General features: G+C 38.8%; 1 protein-coding gene across 1 annotated transcript in view; it reads left to right on the forward strand.

Annotated features, from left to right (window-relative positions):
* The window catches only part of LOC106960860 (polypeptide N-acetylgalactosaminyltransferase 10-like), a 117,380-nt gene that overhangs the window by 37,705 nt on the left and 62,113 nt on the right, over window positions 1-17,562 (forward strand). Inside the window, exons 2-4 of the mRNA XM_015054217.1 lie at window positions 7,430-7,532; window positions 8,293-8,431; window positions 13,992-14,158. Coding sequence (XP_014909703.1) covers window positions 7,430-7,532; window positions 8,293-8,431; window positions 13,992-14,158 — 409 coding nt within the window. The remainder of the gene's footprint in view (window positions 1-7,429; window positions 7,533-8,292; window positions 8,432-13,991; window positions 14,159-17,562) is intronic.

The raw sequence follows: 17,562 nt of genomic DNA on the forward strand, positions 1-17,562 counted from the left end.
TATTTAACCCAGAAAGATTAAATTAAGTAGGGACTTCATGAAGAACTCTGGGCCATGTCAGCGCTGTTACTGTGCAGCATCCTCCTGCAGCTGCTGAGGGTTTAAAGGCTGCCACAGCATCAGGCTCTCTATCTGACCATAAAGCAGACATAATCTGCTGTTGGCCAGATTAACAGAAGACCACTGCAGCATGGAAACGAGGTTAGGCAGCCAGCATTTCAGAAAAACTCAACATAATCTGGAAATCCCTCAATCGAGGTCATTGGGAGGAAAACCAGTCACTTTGATCCTAGAGCTCACCATAATGTCCTAACTCGGCTGGTTGGACCACTTATGTTCGCTTTTGGTGGAAGATTTTCCTTTTTACTTATTTCTGAAATCATTGTTTTAAAATGTGTAAAAACCTTATGTATGTATTTTTGTCTAAAAAGTACAGAACACTTAAACACACCAATACCTTCACAAGCTTGGTCAAGCTTGTAAACCCAACATAATTTAAATTTGTTTAGTCAGTGAAATTAGGAGTATAACTGCCAATGTAAGATAAATCACAAAGAAACAAACTGACAGAAACAGGTTGACTACCTTGGTCAAACATGCAAAAAATAAACTGCAATAAGCATATTTTTTTCAAACGGTTCAGAAAGTGATATTAGGAATGCTAACTATAATGTAGAATAAATACCCAATCTAGAATAGTTTTCAATATCGGATCCGATAGTATTTATCTGTACTGTACATGTACAGATACAGTATATGTACAGATACAGTATATGTACAGATACATATACTCTATATGTACTGCATATGTATAGATTTTGGCTGGTTGGAAGAGCAGCCAAAAGAGCATTTTGACTGGTCTTCCAAAATGGGGGCCGGTTCATTGGTGCTCCATATTTAAAATCTGATAGGGAAAGAGAGCTTGTTTTAGTTTGTGAGACAGGGATTAAAACAACTGTACAAATAGTTCATGCAGCCATATCCAAAATCTATAACCTGTATTTAAAATTTTATTGGGATCATTTTCACATTGAACTTCTGGAACATCTTCATCTGATTAAAAAACATAAAATAAAATAAAAAATCACTCCCCGAAATTTGAATTGTGTTCAAATATATTTTCCAAAGTTGTGAACAGTGTGAAAGCGAATGGGATTTATTATCAGACGTTGCATCCATTTAACACCATGTTTGTGTGGTTCCAGCTGGCTGCTGGTGGCTGCAGCGGCGCTTCTTCTACAGCGAAATGGCAGATGAGTCTCCCAGGCACAGAGTACATTTAGAGCCATCTGGTGTACACAAATGAAAGAGTATGCTGCGAGAGACACAAAAAAGATGTTGTGACCTTAACATAAAGCTGCAGAATTAAGAGATTTGGTGAAACGCAGCTGTTTTCCAACGTTGAAGATTATTGGGGAAGATGCGCTATTAATTAAGGGAGGATTTCTAACTGCTCTGGAGTTTGAGATTCGGCTGTTGTAACTGCTCTGCTCTCTGTGAAATAAATAGTAAAATAGATTTGAACTCTTGGGTTTCTTGAGAAATTGAGGGGAGATTGCTAAGAAAAACATCTGGTCCTTTTCTCATGGTAGCTCCTTAAAAGTTGAAGCTGAATTGATCCAAGTCTGTAAAAACAGAACAATTAAACAGCTTATTGTTAAATATCTATCAGTTATGCGTTCAGTTGGGTGATGACTAAGTGTATCTGGCTCAGACTGAAAATTCACTGATTTATTATTATTTTTCTGAAACCGCCACTCTGAAACCTTTGCTGCAGTTGTTTTTCTCCTGTCTTTTCTATGTTTCTTGTTCAAAGAGTTTGCTGACTCAGAGCTTTTAATGTTTGTAAGAAGGAAAAAAGTGGTCTGTGTTGATGTTAAAATGATGCCGGTAGAGTTACACCTGTACACTTTACTCAATATTTTTACAGCTCATCATTTTGACAGGATGAAAGCTTTTGAAGGCAGGCCTTTATAAAATCCATTCAGCTTATCCTATGGAATCACTTCATATTATGTTTACCATCAAAGATCCACCAATCAGAATTTTGTGACCATTTTCCAATCTTTAAAGCTTCGACCTGCTGATTTTATACCAAATTGATATGGAACCACTTCTATCCTCAAGGCGAGACCAATAAGGGTCAAACCAGAGTTCTTTTACAGAAATCGTAATTTTGAATCCAGTTTCCAAGAATTCCCCCCAAAAATGTAAATTTGAAATATACTGTTATAGAATGTTTTTTGGTCAACAAACTGACTTATTATTCTACAGCATAGTATGAATCAGTACTTGTGCAGCTATCCTACCACATTATTAGCCCTGTAGAAAAACATTTTAAATGTTATTTTAAGGTAAGAACTCCGGTCTGCCTAAAAACCTAGATCTCTGATTAATTTGAACTCTGGCACAATTCATATTTTTATGTGGATACAAACAGACCACAGACCACTCCAAATGCGAGACGCAGACTATAGCACTGGGCATTCTGGGTAAATACAACCAAAACAAACGCTCAAGTCAAGGGCTAGAGAGAGAAATGACTCAGGGATTTTTATCAAAGATGACAGATTCCTACAACTGCTACAATGTGATGCTACTACATTTTTGTTTACGTTTTGTGCTTATGTCTTCTTCAAAGGTTTTCATGTCATTTCCTTCAGTAGACTTTGACTCAGTGTCACCACAGGTGACGGGGGGAACAGGTTTTTCAATAGTTTGGTTTGTTTGACACAGTGTCGTGTGAAAGTGAACTGCACCAGTTGAAAATGTAACAAATGTTGCAGTTTTGGCCCCCATAGTCCAACACGTTTATTTTGTACAATTGCACAGTTAGAGGAGTTTTAAATCTTAAAATTGCTAAATGGTATTCTCTGACAAATATTCAACATTTTGAGGATCACTGTTAAAATAAGAAAACTGCATACACTGAAGCTGACAATTTTCTTGGTATGATCACCATCGCACAGTTTGTCCAGACAGACTCAACAGCATTACATATACTTTCCCACTTTTCTTCTGAGGAGCCTCATGGTGACTAAACCTGGGAAATATTAGACTTCACTTGTTGAACAGGTCAACCTGAATGCACCTTTCATCATTGTGTCAATGATGAAACCATCATCATGGCTTGTGCTGAGCCATCCGGTGTGAGACGTTCATGTGCTTTGATGGGGGCAGTTTGGACAGAACTAATGTTATCTCAGATTGACAATGTGTGTGTCCATATCTTATGCAAATATGCTCAGAAATGTGTGGACTGAAACTATAAGTCTCTTTTTATGAAACTATATGCAAACACTGGCCTTTTGTCATCAGTTAAATAGACCACTAAAAGGCTACATTAAATTTAATGAGGCCTCATGCTGCCTGCTGACAGGAGTTATGCTCCTGTACTTTTGGGCTCTCTAAGCTTCCCTTCCAACCTGCGGTGTGCATTATTTTATTCTTTTTTGTGTGTCACTTTAAAGACTTTACATTCCCATCAGTTGCTCTGAGAATGTTGAATGGAGACAACACAGCCACTGTGGATCGCGTTGTCACTCCTTCAGTGTCCTATCAGTGTTTTTCTGCTGCGTCTTGAATATTAACAGAGCGGAAAAGTGCCCACAGTGGAATGAGTTTGTGTCAGCCTGGAGCCTTAGCTTTGTGATGATAGTGACTTGCAGAGTAGGGGAAGGCAATTCTCCGTTGTGTGGTGCAGCAGAGAAACAGATGACTGTGCTTGGCCTTGTTTTCAGCTCAGTTTCAGAGGCTCATCTGGGCTGGTGGGGCTTTGTGAGTCTGTTGGCAGTGAGACTATGTTACTGAGAGCTGGATGAGATGAATTTAACTCCATCTTCCAAAAAGTTTATCACATTCACATCATTAATGACAAGTCAAAGCTGGAGTCAAAAAAAACATGTAGTAGAACTGCATGTTTTAAAAGCATCTTGTTTGCCTTGGTGGGGGAAAGGTCCATCTTCATTTTGTCATTTGCTGTTTCTGTCTTCTCTATATGCCATTATTTGTTACAAAAACACTAAACTATTTATTTCATATGAGGGATGTGAGCAAAATCAACTTAATTCCTGATCATCATATTTTAAAGGCATTTTTTTTTTACAGTGGTCAGACAGGAAAGCAGGTTGAGAGACAGAGGCGGAAAACATGTGACTAAGGTCAACGGACCAAGACTGGTCAAGGATTAAGGGCTCCATAAATGAGTTGTGTGCTTTACCCCTGTGACATCACCACTGTGTCCATTAAAAAAAAAACAAAATCAGTACAATGATGGAGGGCTGATGATTTGGGCTTGTTTTGCCCCCACCTCACAATCGAAACCAACCTTTCCTTATCAGTAAGAAGGATTTTAAGTTAAAATTTAAATTTATGATTGTATTTGGGCAATAATCCATAGACAATCCCCACTACCATATGACTAGACACTATTTTTTATATTTTCAGAAATGAAACCTTGCAGTCAGTGATAAAGAGAGAAATTTATGGTCAAAGTATTAAATAAAGTTGGGCTAAGATTGGAATCTGTACTAAACTAGTGATGTTCCACATTATGTGTTTCATCCATGATTCATGCGAAGTTTCTTTTTCTGACCCCAGTGTTCTAATGGTTAAATGGATTTTAAGAAGTCTTCCTGTTTGTCTGACTGTTGTTTTTTGGTGGGATTGTTGAGTTTGCAACAGTTTTTCTATGCAATTCTTTTTTACGCTCAACCTTTCACTGTCTGTCTCAATTTCTGTCTTTGGTCTCAGTACCCGCCCACATTCTACTTCCACAAAACCAAACATGTGCACGCATTAGCTGAGAAGTTTCCCCCCCCCTCTCCTTGTCTTGTTTTTCAAGGTCTTGTCGAGCAGCGCAAAACGCCCCGGAGGAATATCATGGCGACGTGCGATGAAATTTTAATCAGGAGGAAATGGGGCGGCACGCTCCTGCTTCTCTTTAGTATAAATTTGCTCAGATGGACTCCTGCTGCTTGTCAGACCCTTATGTGACACACCGAGGATGTCTGCTTGCGATGGAGTAAGGAAACGCGAGGTCAAATTAAGGGAGGGTTGGATGGAAAGAAGGAAATCAGGAGTAGAGTAGCATGGGTTTATATGAAGCTCCTTCACACCATCTTTCTATATTAGGAAGCCTTTTTCATTGTGCAAGCAGCCTGAAGCTTTTTAATATGTCCTTTCGACTTAGACAGTTGGATATTGCATAAAGGGAGGATAAAGCATGGCATGTAAAAGCTTTCATTGGAAGAGTCAGGATAATGTGGGCTAATAAGCTAATTTTAATGTCAGCAGTAGCATAAATCGCAATGCCAGAGGAAAGAAGTCGCCACCTGCATTTTGCCAAGCAGACGGCACGAGCTTTGCTTTGGAAGAAAACTGCAGTGATTAACACATTATAGGGATCCACAGCGTACGTAACGCAAACTGGCTCTGTAACTCTTTAAAGACTGATAGAAGGCAGAACTCTTGAAAATCCCATCATTGCCTACTGTACAAGCCTGCAGAGGTACCAGCATCATCCAGTGTGTTTTTTCAGTTGTTCTGGTTTGCAGTCATCAGCAATCAATCAGGTCCACTGGGTGGCTGCTCAGGTTTCAGAAATGGATTTAAACAAATCCTACAATGACATGGATAAATTCCCATAGATGAGTGTCATTCTTTATCAGACTTCATGCACTTGTTGCACTTCTAAACAGAAATAAATTGTCATTATACATTTTAATTCCATTTTTGCTACAGTGAACTCTTGCCAAACTTCAAATTAAAGATTGTCCAGCAAGGTGAAGAAAGTTTATTTGTATAACTCGGGTCACACACAGGGCATACATAAAATTAGGAAAAGAACATTTTTAAAGTATGTGAGCTGCAGCACGTACAAATTTTCACCAGAGTGACCTGTAAAAAGTTTAGGTTGGCACAAAAACATTTTACACATAAATGAATATGTTGACACATCAGCATGCATACTGTGTGAGATGTTAAATGAAAGAAGACCAAGAATGGACCCTTGAGGAACCCCACAATGATTTGTGTTGTTAACCCAAATTAATGTTTATCAAATGACGTAATGTAATCAGTAGGAACAAAATATGACTGTCTAATTTTTACTGGGTTTTTTTATGCTTAGATTTGTCCTCATGTTTTGCAAAGAAACAACGGTCATACAAGAAGTCTGTTTAAAAACCTTGGAAGCTCTCAGCTCCACCATGCGTTACTTTGCTATTCAGAGTCCTGTTCCACCAATTCTGCATTTGGATTATTAATTCACTATGTCATGCACTCCGTCATGTCACATGTACTTAAAGTGTTTGACTAATTGCTGCCCCCCTCTTTTTTGAGCTAATTATTTCTCCATTGTCTTGTGATCGGGTAATCATGACACGGAATCACTGAAAAGCACTCTGCATGTGGAATGAGAGAGTGCAAGAAGTAACAGGTTCCGTCTTTGTATGCCGAGCTGCGACGTATCTCTGTATGTGTGTGGTTGTGTGTAGAAAGCCTCAACAGAGTTGATTGTCGCAGCATTGATATTCCCCTCACAGGGTTGTCAAGCATGAAATAGAAGAGTGTGCTTTCTGTGGATGAACTCTCAGCAGAGCACTGTTAGATAGTGAGTGCTGAAGCCTTGGAGAAATAATGTAGCTGAAACAGATAGTGACTTAGGATCAAGGGAAGATAAATCTTATTGAGAGTGTGGTGTGGTTGTAAAACCAGAGAACTTTTAGTTCATTTTAAAACCACGTCCATCAAACTCCATTTTGATTATCTTTTTTTTTGTTTTTTTTTGTTTTACTTTTTTAAGTTTTTGTGATTAATTTGGAACAGACTGATGCTTTGGTTGAACTTTTTGGGGGAATAATCAAAACGTATTCATTTCAGAACCATATGTGTTAATAACCCTGTCATGTTAAATTAAAGCTCAAGATTTATTTTGCAAGATCTCAATATCATGAAAGCAGGATTCAGTATTCTTCCAAACATGTTGCAAATCAGTGTGTAAAGACATGCTGAGTCACATTACTGCTCCGTTTTGTTGACATTGTTATAACCTTATAACCAAAGGATGAGTGATTAATTGAGGTGCTGGGTTGGCTTGTTCTGAAGACTGGTTGTGTCCACAAGAACTTCTGTTTCAGTCAGAAATGCTTTTGTTTTCTGGCTGTAGAAACATTCTGCCAACATTCAATATCTGTGTTTAACTTCATCTTTAATACCTACGTTCATAATTCATTGGACTTAATTTTCAAGTAACATACAGTGTGGTAGAATTTCATCCTTGTGAAACTTGTTGCTACAGCTGTAACCAAATTAAATGGATTAATTGCACAGTATTGAATCAAATAGATTCCCTCCAGACATTTTACAGTCAAGTTATATGGTTATTTGATACTCTACAAGCCCTAATTGTGAGTATATTTCTTTGCAGGGGGTGAACAGGGTGGGGAAGGACGCCAGAGTGGGACGCGATGGTGTAAGACGGAAAGACTGGCATGACTATGAGACGATCAGAAGAGATGCTGCTCGATCTGGTTGGTTCAAAGCATCTCTTGGTCCCTCCTCATGTTTCTCTTATGCACGTCATGTTCTGTTCTTGCTGTGATGTAAATCTAACGTCAAAATATAGTTTACACCATTGACCACAATCGCCAACTGGATATAATTTACCACTCCAGGGAAATCGGCTTGCGAATGAGCTGAAATAGTTTCATACCTGAGATGAGCCACAAAGACTAAAAGTTATCTTTTTCTATGTTTAGGGAAAATAGTGTAATTTCTACTCAATAGATTATACTGCTAGATGATGTAGCTTGATTAAGGTCTCTGGGCATCCAGAATCTCTGATTATTGTTTATGGCTAGATGTATTTGTCAGCCTCTCTAATGACAGGGAAAAATGTGACGCTAAACAATTTTTAGTATCAGCCGATCTTTACCTCTGACTCCAAAAGTATTTAATCAAAAAAAAAAATTGCATTTCTTTGCTGTCCTGTATGTTTTAAATGGTCCCTCAGAATAGGAACCTGTCTTCGTCTTTGGGGGAACTTCCTTTTATGAAGCTCTTTTTCATTAACACAATGTCACAGAAGATATACGTTTTGACCTTATCTTTGTTTAACCTTTGAGGAACAAAAAAGTACCTACAATAACTTTTGAGAATAATAAAACAGCATTTTTTGTCTTCAAGTTCAATTTATTTTCTGCCTAAAGGAAAGAAAACAGCAAGAACTGCAGTTTGAGGGTTTTAAATGCCATTGTGTTCATGACGTGACGGTGTGTGCACATGTTTTAGGAAACGGTGAGCAGGGGAAGCCGTTCCCGCTGACGGATGCTGACAGGGTGGACCAGGCCTACAGGGAGAACGGCTTCAACATCTACGTCAGTGACAGGATCTCCCTGAATCGCTCTGTCCCCGACATTCGGCATCCAAAGTGAGTTGAGCACCAGCGTGGTCAACAGAAAGTTTAAAACTTTTGTTGTGCAAAAAGCTGTGAACAAATGTTGCTTCCAATCATATTTTCTTATTTAATATCATAGTTTGCAAGGCACTGGGGTTTATCTGACTTTGGCTCTGTTGGGCTTTAGGTGTTGCCTTTAAATAGACATCTGTTGTCATTTTAATGTCAACAAAAAGCAGAACCTATAAAAAAAAGGATGAATGCACATGTCTTTCAATTTGCCAGAAATATAAACTACCTCCTAAACTTTGCAAAGGGCCAGAAGGAAACACAGACATAATTTTATTTAAAAAATATATTTGTGTATACAGTTGTTTAAAATAGCTTATGTGATTTTTCTAACATGACTGGAAAGACAAACACTGCATTAGTGATGAAAATTGGTCCGTCTTCCCTTGATCAATTTTTGATGCTTCACAGCAGATAAAAACTTTTTTTTTCCTACAATCAATGCATCACAACTCAAATTCTTTCCTTTTCTTTATATTCAAAACTACTAATACTAATAAATAACCTACAACGCATTTTATTTCACTCTCTGTGTTCATTACATTTAATAGTTTAGTTTGAAAAAAAAATAATCAGGTGAGTTTGTATGTGTGGCAGAGGTTAGAATGAATTTTGAAATTGGTCAAAATCTTAACAGCAGGTTAGACTTTATCATATATTTAAAACTTGATAAGTACAGGCTTTAACCAGTATCTCTATTGTATTTTATGTTACAAATGCCAGACGATTTAGCACACGTCATTTCAAAGCTGAAACTTGTCTTGGTTTGAACTGCAGTGTGTTTCTGTTCCAGACCATAATAAATTACTGTAGGCAATATAATGGAATTTCACCGGTGTAAACCAAGCATTGCTGTAGCCTTAGATTAAGTAGCGTTATTTTGGGTCAGTTTCATAGCACTTTGTCTTTGAGCTGTGAAATTTGTCCAAAAATATCTGGAGCCTGACTTAGTGCTGCAGTGTGACTTCTAGCTATCAGATGTTTGCAGATATGAATAAATCTTGGATGTTTGGACTTTTGCAAAACTTTGAATCAAATTGTTCTGAAAGAACTATTACATATTTTTTTTTATTCAACCTGAAATTTAAATTTAAAATTAAAAATTTTCATTAAATATTTATAGTGAAAAACAAACACAAACCATTAAATGTTGTCCCAAGCAGCACAAAGTAGCAAAGCTTCCTCTCTTTCTGGATAAAAAGAACCAATTTTCAGAAGTTTTCTAATTTTTTTGTTTTTGTTTTTTGCCAACATTCTTGTTCACATTTAATTTCCCTGAAGATGTTAAAACTCAGCTTTCCAACAGATGAGGTCTTGTTAATGATTTCCACCTTATCTTAGTCTGCCATATCAGCCTGTAAAATGGTGACAGCACAAAGGAACCCACCTTTTTTTAAGACGCACACCTCACCTTCCCCCAGGGACAAAAAAAATAATCATTTCTCAACAAAAATAATTACACCGTGGGCCGGTGTGTGTAGTTTTATCTGAATCAGGGCTGAAATGGGCCACGGAGGGCCAAACGTCTGCAGGTTTTCATTCCAGCCAAAGACCACAGCAGTTTATTTCACAGATTGGCACTCCATCTACCAGAGAGGGGAGAAATTAATCACCTGCTGAAGTTATCCGTTGTATTGAAAACATAAACACTCTTAGTTCAGTTGGTGCAGGTTGTTGATTTTCTAGAAAAAAGAAAAAAAAAGGTTTACTATTAAACACAAGTGTCTGAGTGTAAAATAAATTTATTGTAAAGGAGCAACAAGGGCAGGTAATCATAAAAACAGATGCATCAATTGGAAATATGGAAGTTTTATAATTGCAGTCTGGGCTGAAGGTAGTGCATGTCTTATTTATTTGTTTTTTATATTGCCTTGTCGTTACTGTTATTAAGAAAATGTTCTCATTAACTCACCAGGTTAAATAAAACCCAATGAATGAGTAAAAAATATTGTGCTGCTCACACACGAGGCAATTATCTTCCCTGATTAGGCGGAAGACAATGGATGGATTAATATATGAACATTTCTGCTTACTCAGTGTCTGTGTGTATTAACTGTGGTTAGTAGACCAGTTCCATAACTTTGAGATTTCCACATGACTGCAAACATTAGCCATCATCTTCCATGACAGATAACATTAATCTGAAAGCTGATCACCTTGTTGTGATACGTTTGGCTGAATGTTTAGACAGCAGTTTATTCCTCCATAGAATTAACATATATTTTTTCTAAATGTTCTCCAGCTTTCACTTTTGTGCTTCCCCTTGCTTTGTTTTTAAAAATCTTAATGTGGCTAACTTTGAGGCTTCCTCCTTCAGCACAGAGTTGTTGAAGGATGCTTGCTCTCAGTGTGACCTGCTGACATTTCTGTGGGGTACATTCACTAATCAGAAAAAAATGTTTAGTTTACCGACAGGCAATCACTGATCAGGGCCTGTCAGGAAACATTCAGTCCAGATACATTAGCAGTTCCAAATGAAAAGTGGCAGATTGTTGCCACCAGCCCATTTTAACTGCATGTCTGATTCACAGTAGGCTCTTCCAAACTCGAGCAGGGTGGTGCATTTAAAAACTGGTCCTGCTTAGGGACCATATGGACATGTGATTGCAGTGCAGACAGGTGAGTTTGTTCCCACAGATCTGTGACTTATCAGAAGAGAAGTACTAAAAAAATAGACCAGAAACACTATAAATACAGCCGTCTAAACACCTTCAGACCCGCTGACCCGCTTCGTCTCAGATCAGTCTTCAGCGCCTTCCTCTACCTGACAGGTGCTTCTTTCTGACCTCCTCTGTCACTTTCATGTGGAAAGCAGTTTTAAACGCTTTCACTCTCAAGGTCCCCACTTTACGTTTTATGCTCTCTCTCATTTTTATCCCTCAGACTTATAAATCTCCCACATCCTGTGACCTTATGTGGATTCTTTTTTACATCAAACATGCTTTCCATCCCACGCGCCACAGTCTCCACCAGGGTGGCGTCACTGAAGTGCACTCTATCAAACAGATCCTGTTATTGCTCCCACGGTGCAGCTGTCAAAAAATTGCAGTTCAACTTTGCAAACTCAAAGCGGACTAAGCAGTTTTTATTTATTTATTTTACTGCAGTAAAACTCTGAAAAGCGTGACTGAAACATGTCCAGTAAATACTTAAACATCCTGGCAAACGGTATGCCTTCATTTTGGTGGAATTTTAACGTTTTCACTTTGTAAAACCGTCTTGTGCCAAGACATGTCATCACTCTCTAAAGAGCAGTTTTGCTTTGTCTGTCCTGGCAAGATTTAAATGAAAATCGGGCTCAACAGAAATGGTTTGGGGCTGAAATCTTTTCAACAGAACCATGTTATTGTCAGGTTCTTGGACCGACAATCTGGATGTTGGCATCAGTTAGACCAGTCGAAGCGACAGGAGAGTGACAGGTGTCTGACAACCGTGTGCCACCTGGGTTCTCCGCGGGCCCGAGTCCTTCCTACAGCTTTCATTCACTTGTCTCGCTCGCGCTCGCTACAAGAATGATGCGATGGAGAGACGCAGCGAGAGCCAGACAAGCCTGAGAGCCTCCGAGGTAATTACAGTCCCTGCAGATTCCCCTTCTGATCTCACAGAGAGCGTACAGAGAGGGAAGAGAAAAGAGAAAGGAACTGAAGGGCAAAGCAGCAGGTGGTATGCTTCATTACATCCTATTAAAAGAGCAACACATTGTTCAGGTTGGACTGCTGCAGAGCACAGCTATACAATTAGGTAAAGGCCGGTGTCACTGGAAGGAGAAGGCTTCTTTTTCTCTGTCAATTAGCATTTCAAATATGGCAATAATGACCTAAAAAAATAATATAAAAAGTAGTAATGACATGGAAATGTTGTGACCAACACGTTTATTATAGCCTGGCCATTGCCTTCCTATGCAATTCCACTCTATTGTCATCTCTCTTCAGTCCTCTGTCTGGGATTTCTCCCATTGAGCTGGATTTCTCTGGCTGAGTATCAGCCGGATCAATTAGCAAACAGAGTTTTTGAAATGGCAGTTGAGGAAAAACCGAAGTCATATAGTTTGACTTCAATAGCATTTAGCTGTTGAAGTCAAAGCAAGAGCAGCGTGTAAGTCATTTTATTGCTGGAAAAGATGTTGTGGCTCTACTTAGGAGCATTAGATATGTTGTGGCCAAATGTGAGTTCTTGTTGTTTCTTTGCTAATCTTGAAGCTCGGATGTTTTTTGCTTTGGTTTCAAATCAAATTGTCAAAAAGTGAAAAACTACCTCTGGAGTTTTAAATATGGCCAATCAAATGAACCCTCCTCCTGAAGTGATGCTATGTAATACTAGAAATGGATAAAATATTATCACCAAATAATTTTTTTAAAAATTTATTTCAACAATGAAACTCATATTTATTACACAAAGCATGATTTATTTTAATCATTTCTACATGAATCTTGCTTACTGCTAATAAACTCTGACATTGACCATCTCAAGCTTAAAGCTCTATACAAAGTTAACTCTTTTCCCTGTGGAGAAGCAGTAGCTTTGGTTCTGTCATCCAAGAGTAGCTCTGTCATCCTCTCTGTAAAGCTGAGATCAGCCACCTTTTGGAGGAAGCCGATTGTATCTGGCATCTCGTTTTTCTGCTAATCACCCATATCTCATGATCCAAAGGTTGGAGTCAGAATATGCCCTGGTACATCACCAGCTAGCTTTGTGCCTCAACTTTTTCTTCACTATGACAGACTGCAGTGGTGCCCCAGTCAGTGTGTCCACTCACTCTGTCCTATCACTGCTCATGAACTAGATATTGAGATATTTGAACTATTTTGCTTGAAGCCTCAACGTAGAGGGAACCTTTGCCTTTGGATAATTTTGTCCTCAAACTTGCTAACTCTCACTTTGGCCTCTTCAAACCTAGCTGCACACCTCTCCAGTCCTGAGAACAGGCTTAAACTACTGCCTAGAATGTGGACACAGCTTTTGCTTTGAGTATACACGGACTGGAAAGACCTTAAACCAACCCAGGCACTTGGTACATACATGCCACACCCCACAAGATCCCTTGAAGGAAACGGACATAAATCCTCTTAAGACTCAGAAAAATGTATGATTCCTTTAGCAATTCTGCAAGGGTGAAAATATGGTTTGCTCTTCTAGAACTCAGGACTAAACCCACGTTACAAAACTGAATCAGAGATTCTGAAATCAGTCAAATATGTAATGTTAAACACTTTTAAGTAGAAAAGTAGAGACAGAACTGAGAAATGGGATCTTTGGTAGTTGGAACAGTTTCTGATTTTCTTGCAAAAACATCTGGATCACACCCATCCATGTCTGTCATTCCACATATATGTTCCCTGGCCTGTTTGACATTGAAGCATGTCAACCATGACAAGAACACAACGTTCAGAACATTCTGCATCTTGGCATGAATCTTGTCGACTGCAGTCTACATGTCGTTAAAAACCAAGAATTTGTACAAAGTATCTTGATACAGGGCGACATCTTTAACACATCTTTTTCTATGTTTTGTGTGTGTTTGCAGCTGCAAAAAGAAGTTGTACTCAGAGAAGCTGCCCAACACCAGCATCATCATCCCGTTTCATAACGAGGGCTGGTCCTCCCTACTGAGGACCGTTCACAGTGTGCTCAACCGCTCTCCTCCAGAGCTGATTGCAGAAATCATCCTCGTCGACGACTTCAGCGACAAAGGTACACATGGAATGCAAAACACCCCGACGTGCCCACACAGACTCTCATTAGCACAGCTACCGATGTTGGGATCTGACATTTGTACTTTTACTGGACCATGTCTTCTTTTTTCATATCTCTTACTTTGCACACAGCTCATGCTCACAAACCACTGAGTCATTTGTTTGCTAAGTCTGTTGACTGTTAGACAAATAATGATCTGCCCAGAAATAAAAGCACCAGCCTGTTTCTGCAGGGGACCAAATGGATCCTCTAGACACTTGTGTGTGTACTTCATAAACTAAACAGGAGTATACAGACGTGCCGGTGAGTCACAGGTTTAAGACTCATCCTGCAGGTCTCGTTTAGGATACACAGAATATTTACAACATCAGAGATGTGAGACATTTATTTATCTTCCCTCAAAATGAAAGTGGTCCTGAATGGCCATGTCAGTCTTTCTTGTTTCATTTGCTGGAAAGCTACTTGTTTTCAGGATTTGTGATGTGCAGAAGATCATTCTTGATTACAAAAATATTTGAACAATCTTCATGGTTATTAATATGGCATGGTTTCAGTGAGACTGTTTCCAAACTCAAAGAAATGTCAAGATTTTGATAAATACTGTCCGCTATATATATATCGATTCCACTGCAGTGCATCTATACATTTTGCCTTCCTATGCTGCCTTTTAGTTTGAATATTTTAGAAACGACAAACAAATCCACAAATAAGCAATGTTTCCTAGAATGAATCGAAGGCCCCTCTACAGGATAGTCAGGAGAACAAGTTCACAGTCCCAGTTCTTTACCACACCTACTGCAGACGGCTCCACTAAGTGAAGTATTGCATTGGTGCCCAACCTCAACATGTGCACAAAGTGCACTGAGAAGAGCTTTGACCTGCTAATATCTTAGCTATTTTCTGATAACAGTCAAATCATTTTTTTAAGTACTAAACTTTTATGAACCTGCTCCTAATGCACCATCTATTTTTTCTTTGAACTGATATGATCTGACAGTTTTTTAAATATGCTAACCTTTTCTAACTTTCATTTTTTAAACAAACTATCATCATGGAACCTGGGAGCATACAGTGATGATGTGACCCTGCTGCTGTTGGCGAGGTTACTGCAGAATAATAATACAGTTTGTCTCACGACGGCAGCTTAATCGGTTTGAACTCTGGAGTTAAGCTCCAGCTTTGAACTCTTGCATAATAAATCTAGGAACAAGTGTGGCGTTATCAGAGTAGATGTGAGAACAAGATATTCATCATGGGCCCGTTTCATGGAGACTGCAGGATGCATAATTTCCTGTCCTCTTTCCTATTACCTTAGATATTAAATAATGTACTGGGGTTATACAGGGAGGGGGTGGGAAAGGGCTTTTTATTGAGTTCAGCAGCTAGCTGCGTTTCGTTTTTCCAGTGCTGTCACTTCCATCATCATGGCGTGAAAATCTGTTAGCTCATCGTACCCTGTCCCATGTCTTTAATTGACGCATTCGTTTTGTCGCCTCACCAGTGACACATGGATAACAGCAATGTTTTTCAAAGTTTTATTTTCTGACTGGCTAATTAGTAACCACTTCCCGCATTATGTTGTGTAATTATAGCCTTGCTGCAGAGCGGTGTTTCAGAACATTAATATCATAATTATTGCATCTGTTTAGATTTGACTCTGAGGATACCTGATGGTTGGTATTTGTTTGTGTTCTTGCTTAACTCAGCTGTAGCTCTCCTTATGGGGAAGGAAACACTCAGCATCAGAGACTCATGCCTGGAGAATGACCTAATGAAGTAGACAAACTACCCCAAGCTTTATGTTTGCCATAACACAAAGTTCACATCAGGTCCTATACATTTTACCTCTTATTTCTTTGCACTTTTCCAGCAGACAGACATTTTGTTTAGTATTTTAAAGTGATTTTGATTAATAGTTAGTTCTCCTGGCTTTATCACATTCTATCAGTTTTCTGTCCAACTTCGGCTGCTTTTTTACATTATTGTGGTGAATTCCAGTGCATCTCCGGGCCAGACTATGATACAGACCAAAAGAAAGCAAACTTTGCTCTGCCTAAAAAGTGGATCTCAGTTTGGCTGAAGTGAACTCTGGTACCATTCGAATACATATGTGAACACCAACTGGACCGGAGACCGCTCCAAAAGCAGGAACGGAACTATTGCGCAGTGCATTCTGGGTAAATACAACCAAAACAAATGCGCAAGTCTGGCTCTAGTGAGATAAATGGCTCTTGGTGTTTTGCCAAAGACAAAAGATAAATCTTACAGCCACTAAAATCTGATGCCGTTCTATTTGTGTATGTATTTTGGAAGAAGGTTTCCATGTCTTTACCTTCAGTGGCTCTTGGTGCAGCGCCAACACAGGCGAGGGGGTGAACAGGTTTTTCAAAGGGTTTGGTTTGTTTGACAGAAAGTGAACTGCAGCATCTGAAAATCTTAGAAAATATTCCAATTTTGGTCCCCAATTGAACCAATAAACTGTATTTAGAGCAAGTTTGAGGTATCTTGCCTCAAACTTGCATCTGTACATATCAAACTAGCATCTGTACATATCTGCTGTAACAGACTTCCTATGATGGAGAGGGGGAAAAAAAACTGCTTATTTGTGTTTTAGCTTTAGTTTATTGTAAAATAAGTAGCTTCACAAAGCACAAACTCTTTTGTTTCATCATCTTATTTCTTAACTTGAGAGGAAATGGTCCTCGTCTTTTACATCACACCTGCTGAGTTGTTGTCCTGCAGCTGAAGCAGCATGAAATGGATGAGAATAAGTATAAAAACAGTGAATTTAAAGAAAATCATATTGGAGGAAAAACTTTTTTTTTTTTCATTTGTGTTGCTCATTTATCCATGTTGGACTGAGATATTAACAGGTATTAGTCAGAAATGCTGCAGACATTTCAATCCTTGCGGTAGAGCACGTAACATAAAAGATTAATCAATGCGGATCAATCTGTGCTTTTAGGTTGAAGATGTACTTGAATTGGTTTGGAAACACTGGATTGAATAAAGCATACCATGAAGTGGTTGATGGGTAGAGTGAAGGTGAAAGTGGGTGGACTAAGTTCTCCAGTGTTGAGAGTTTCCAGCATCACTGTGGGAGTGATATGCAGGAGCAGATACACATCATTATTACGCTGAGTGTGCAGAGCCTACACACGAATTAAACACCAGGCAACTCAGTCAGTGCTCCTGCAGAGAAAACACCATATGCATTCACCATTGTTGGCCTTTGGAATTTGAGCAATACGTTGAGAAAAAAAAGCTCCACTTTACTGAACTTGATTTAAATCATTTCCTTGAAAATGACAAAAAAAAAAAAAAAAAAAAAAAAAAAAAAAAAAAAAAAAATAGGTTTTTTCTCCCCTTGTTTAGAGGGGGAAATTTTTCCCCCCCCCCGA

The sequence above is a fragment of the Poecilia latipinna genome, unplaced genomic scaffold (genome assembly GCF_001443285.1).
Source record: "Poecilia latipinna isolate Pla-1442-1.1 unplaced genomic scaffold, P_latipinna-1.0 Scaffold1238, whole genome shotgun sequence".
Classification (NCBI taxonomy): Eukaryota; Metazoa; Chordata; class Actinopteri; order Cyprinodontiformes; family Poeciliidae; genus Poecilia; species Poecilia latipinna.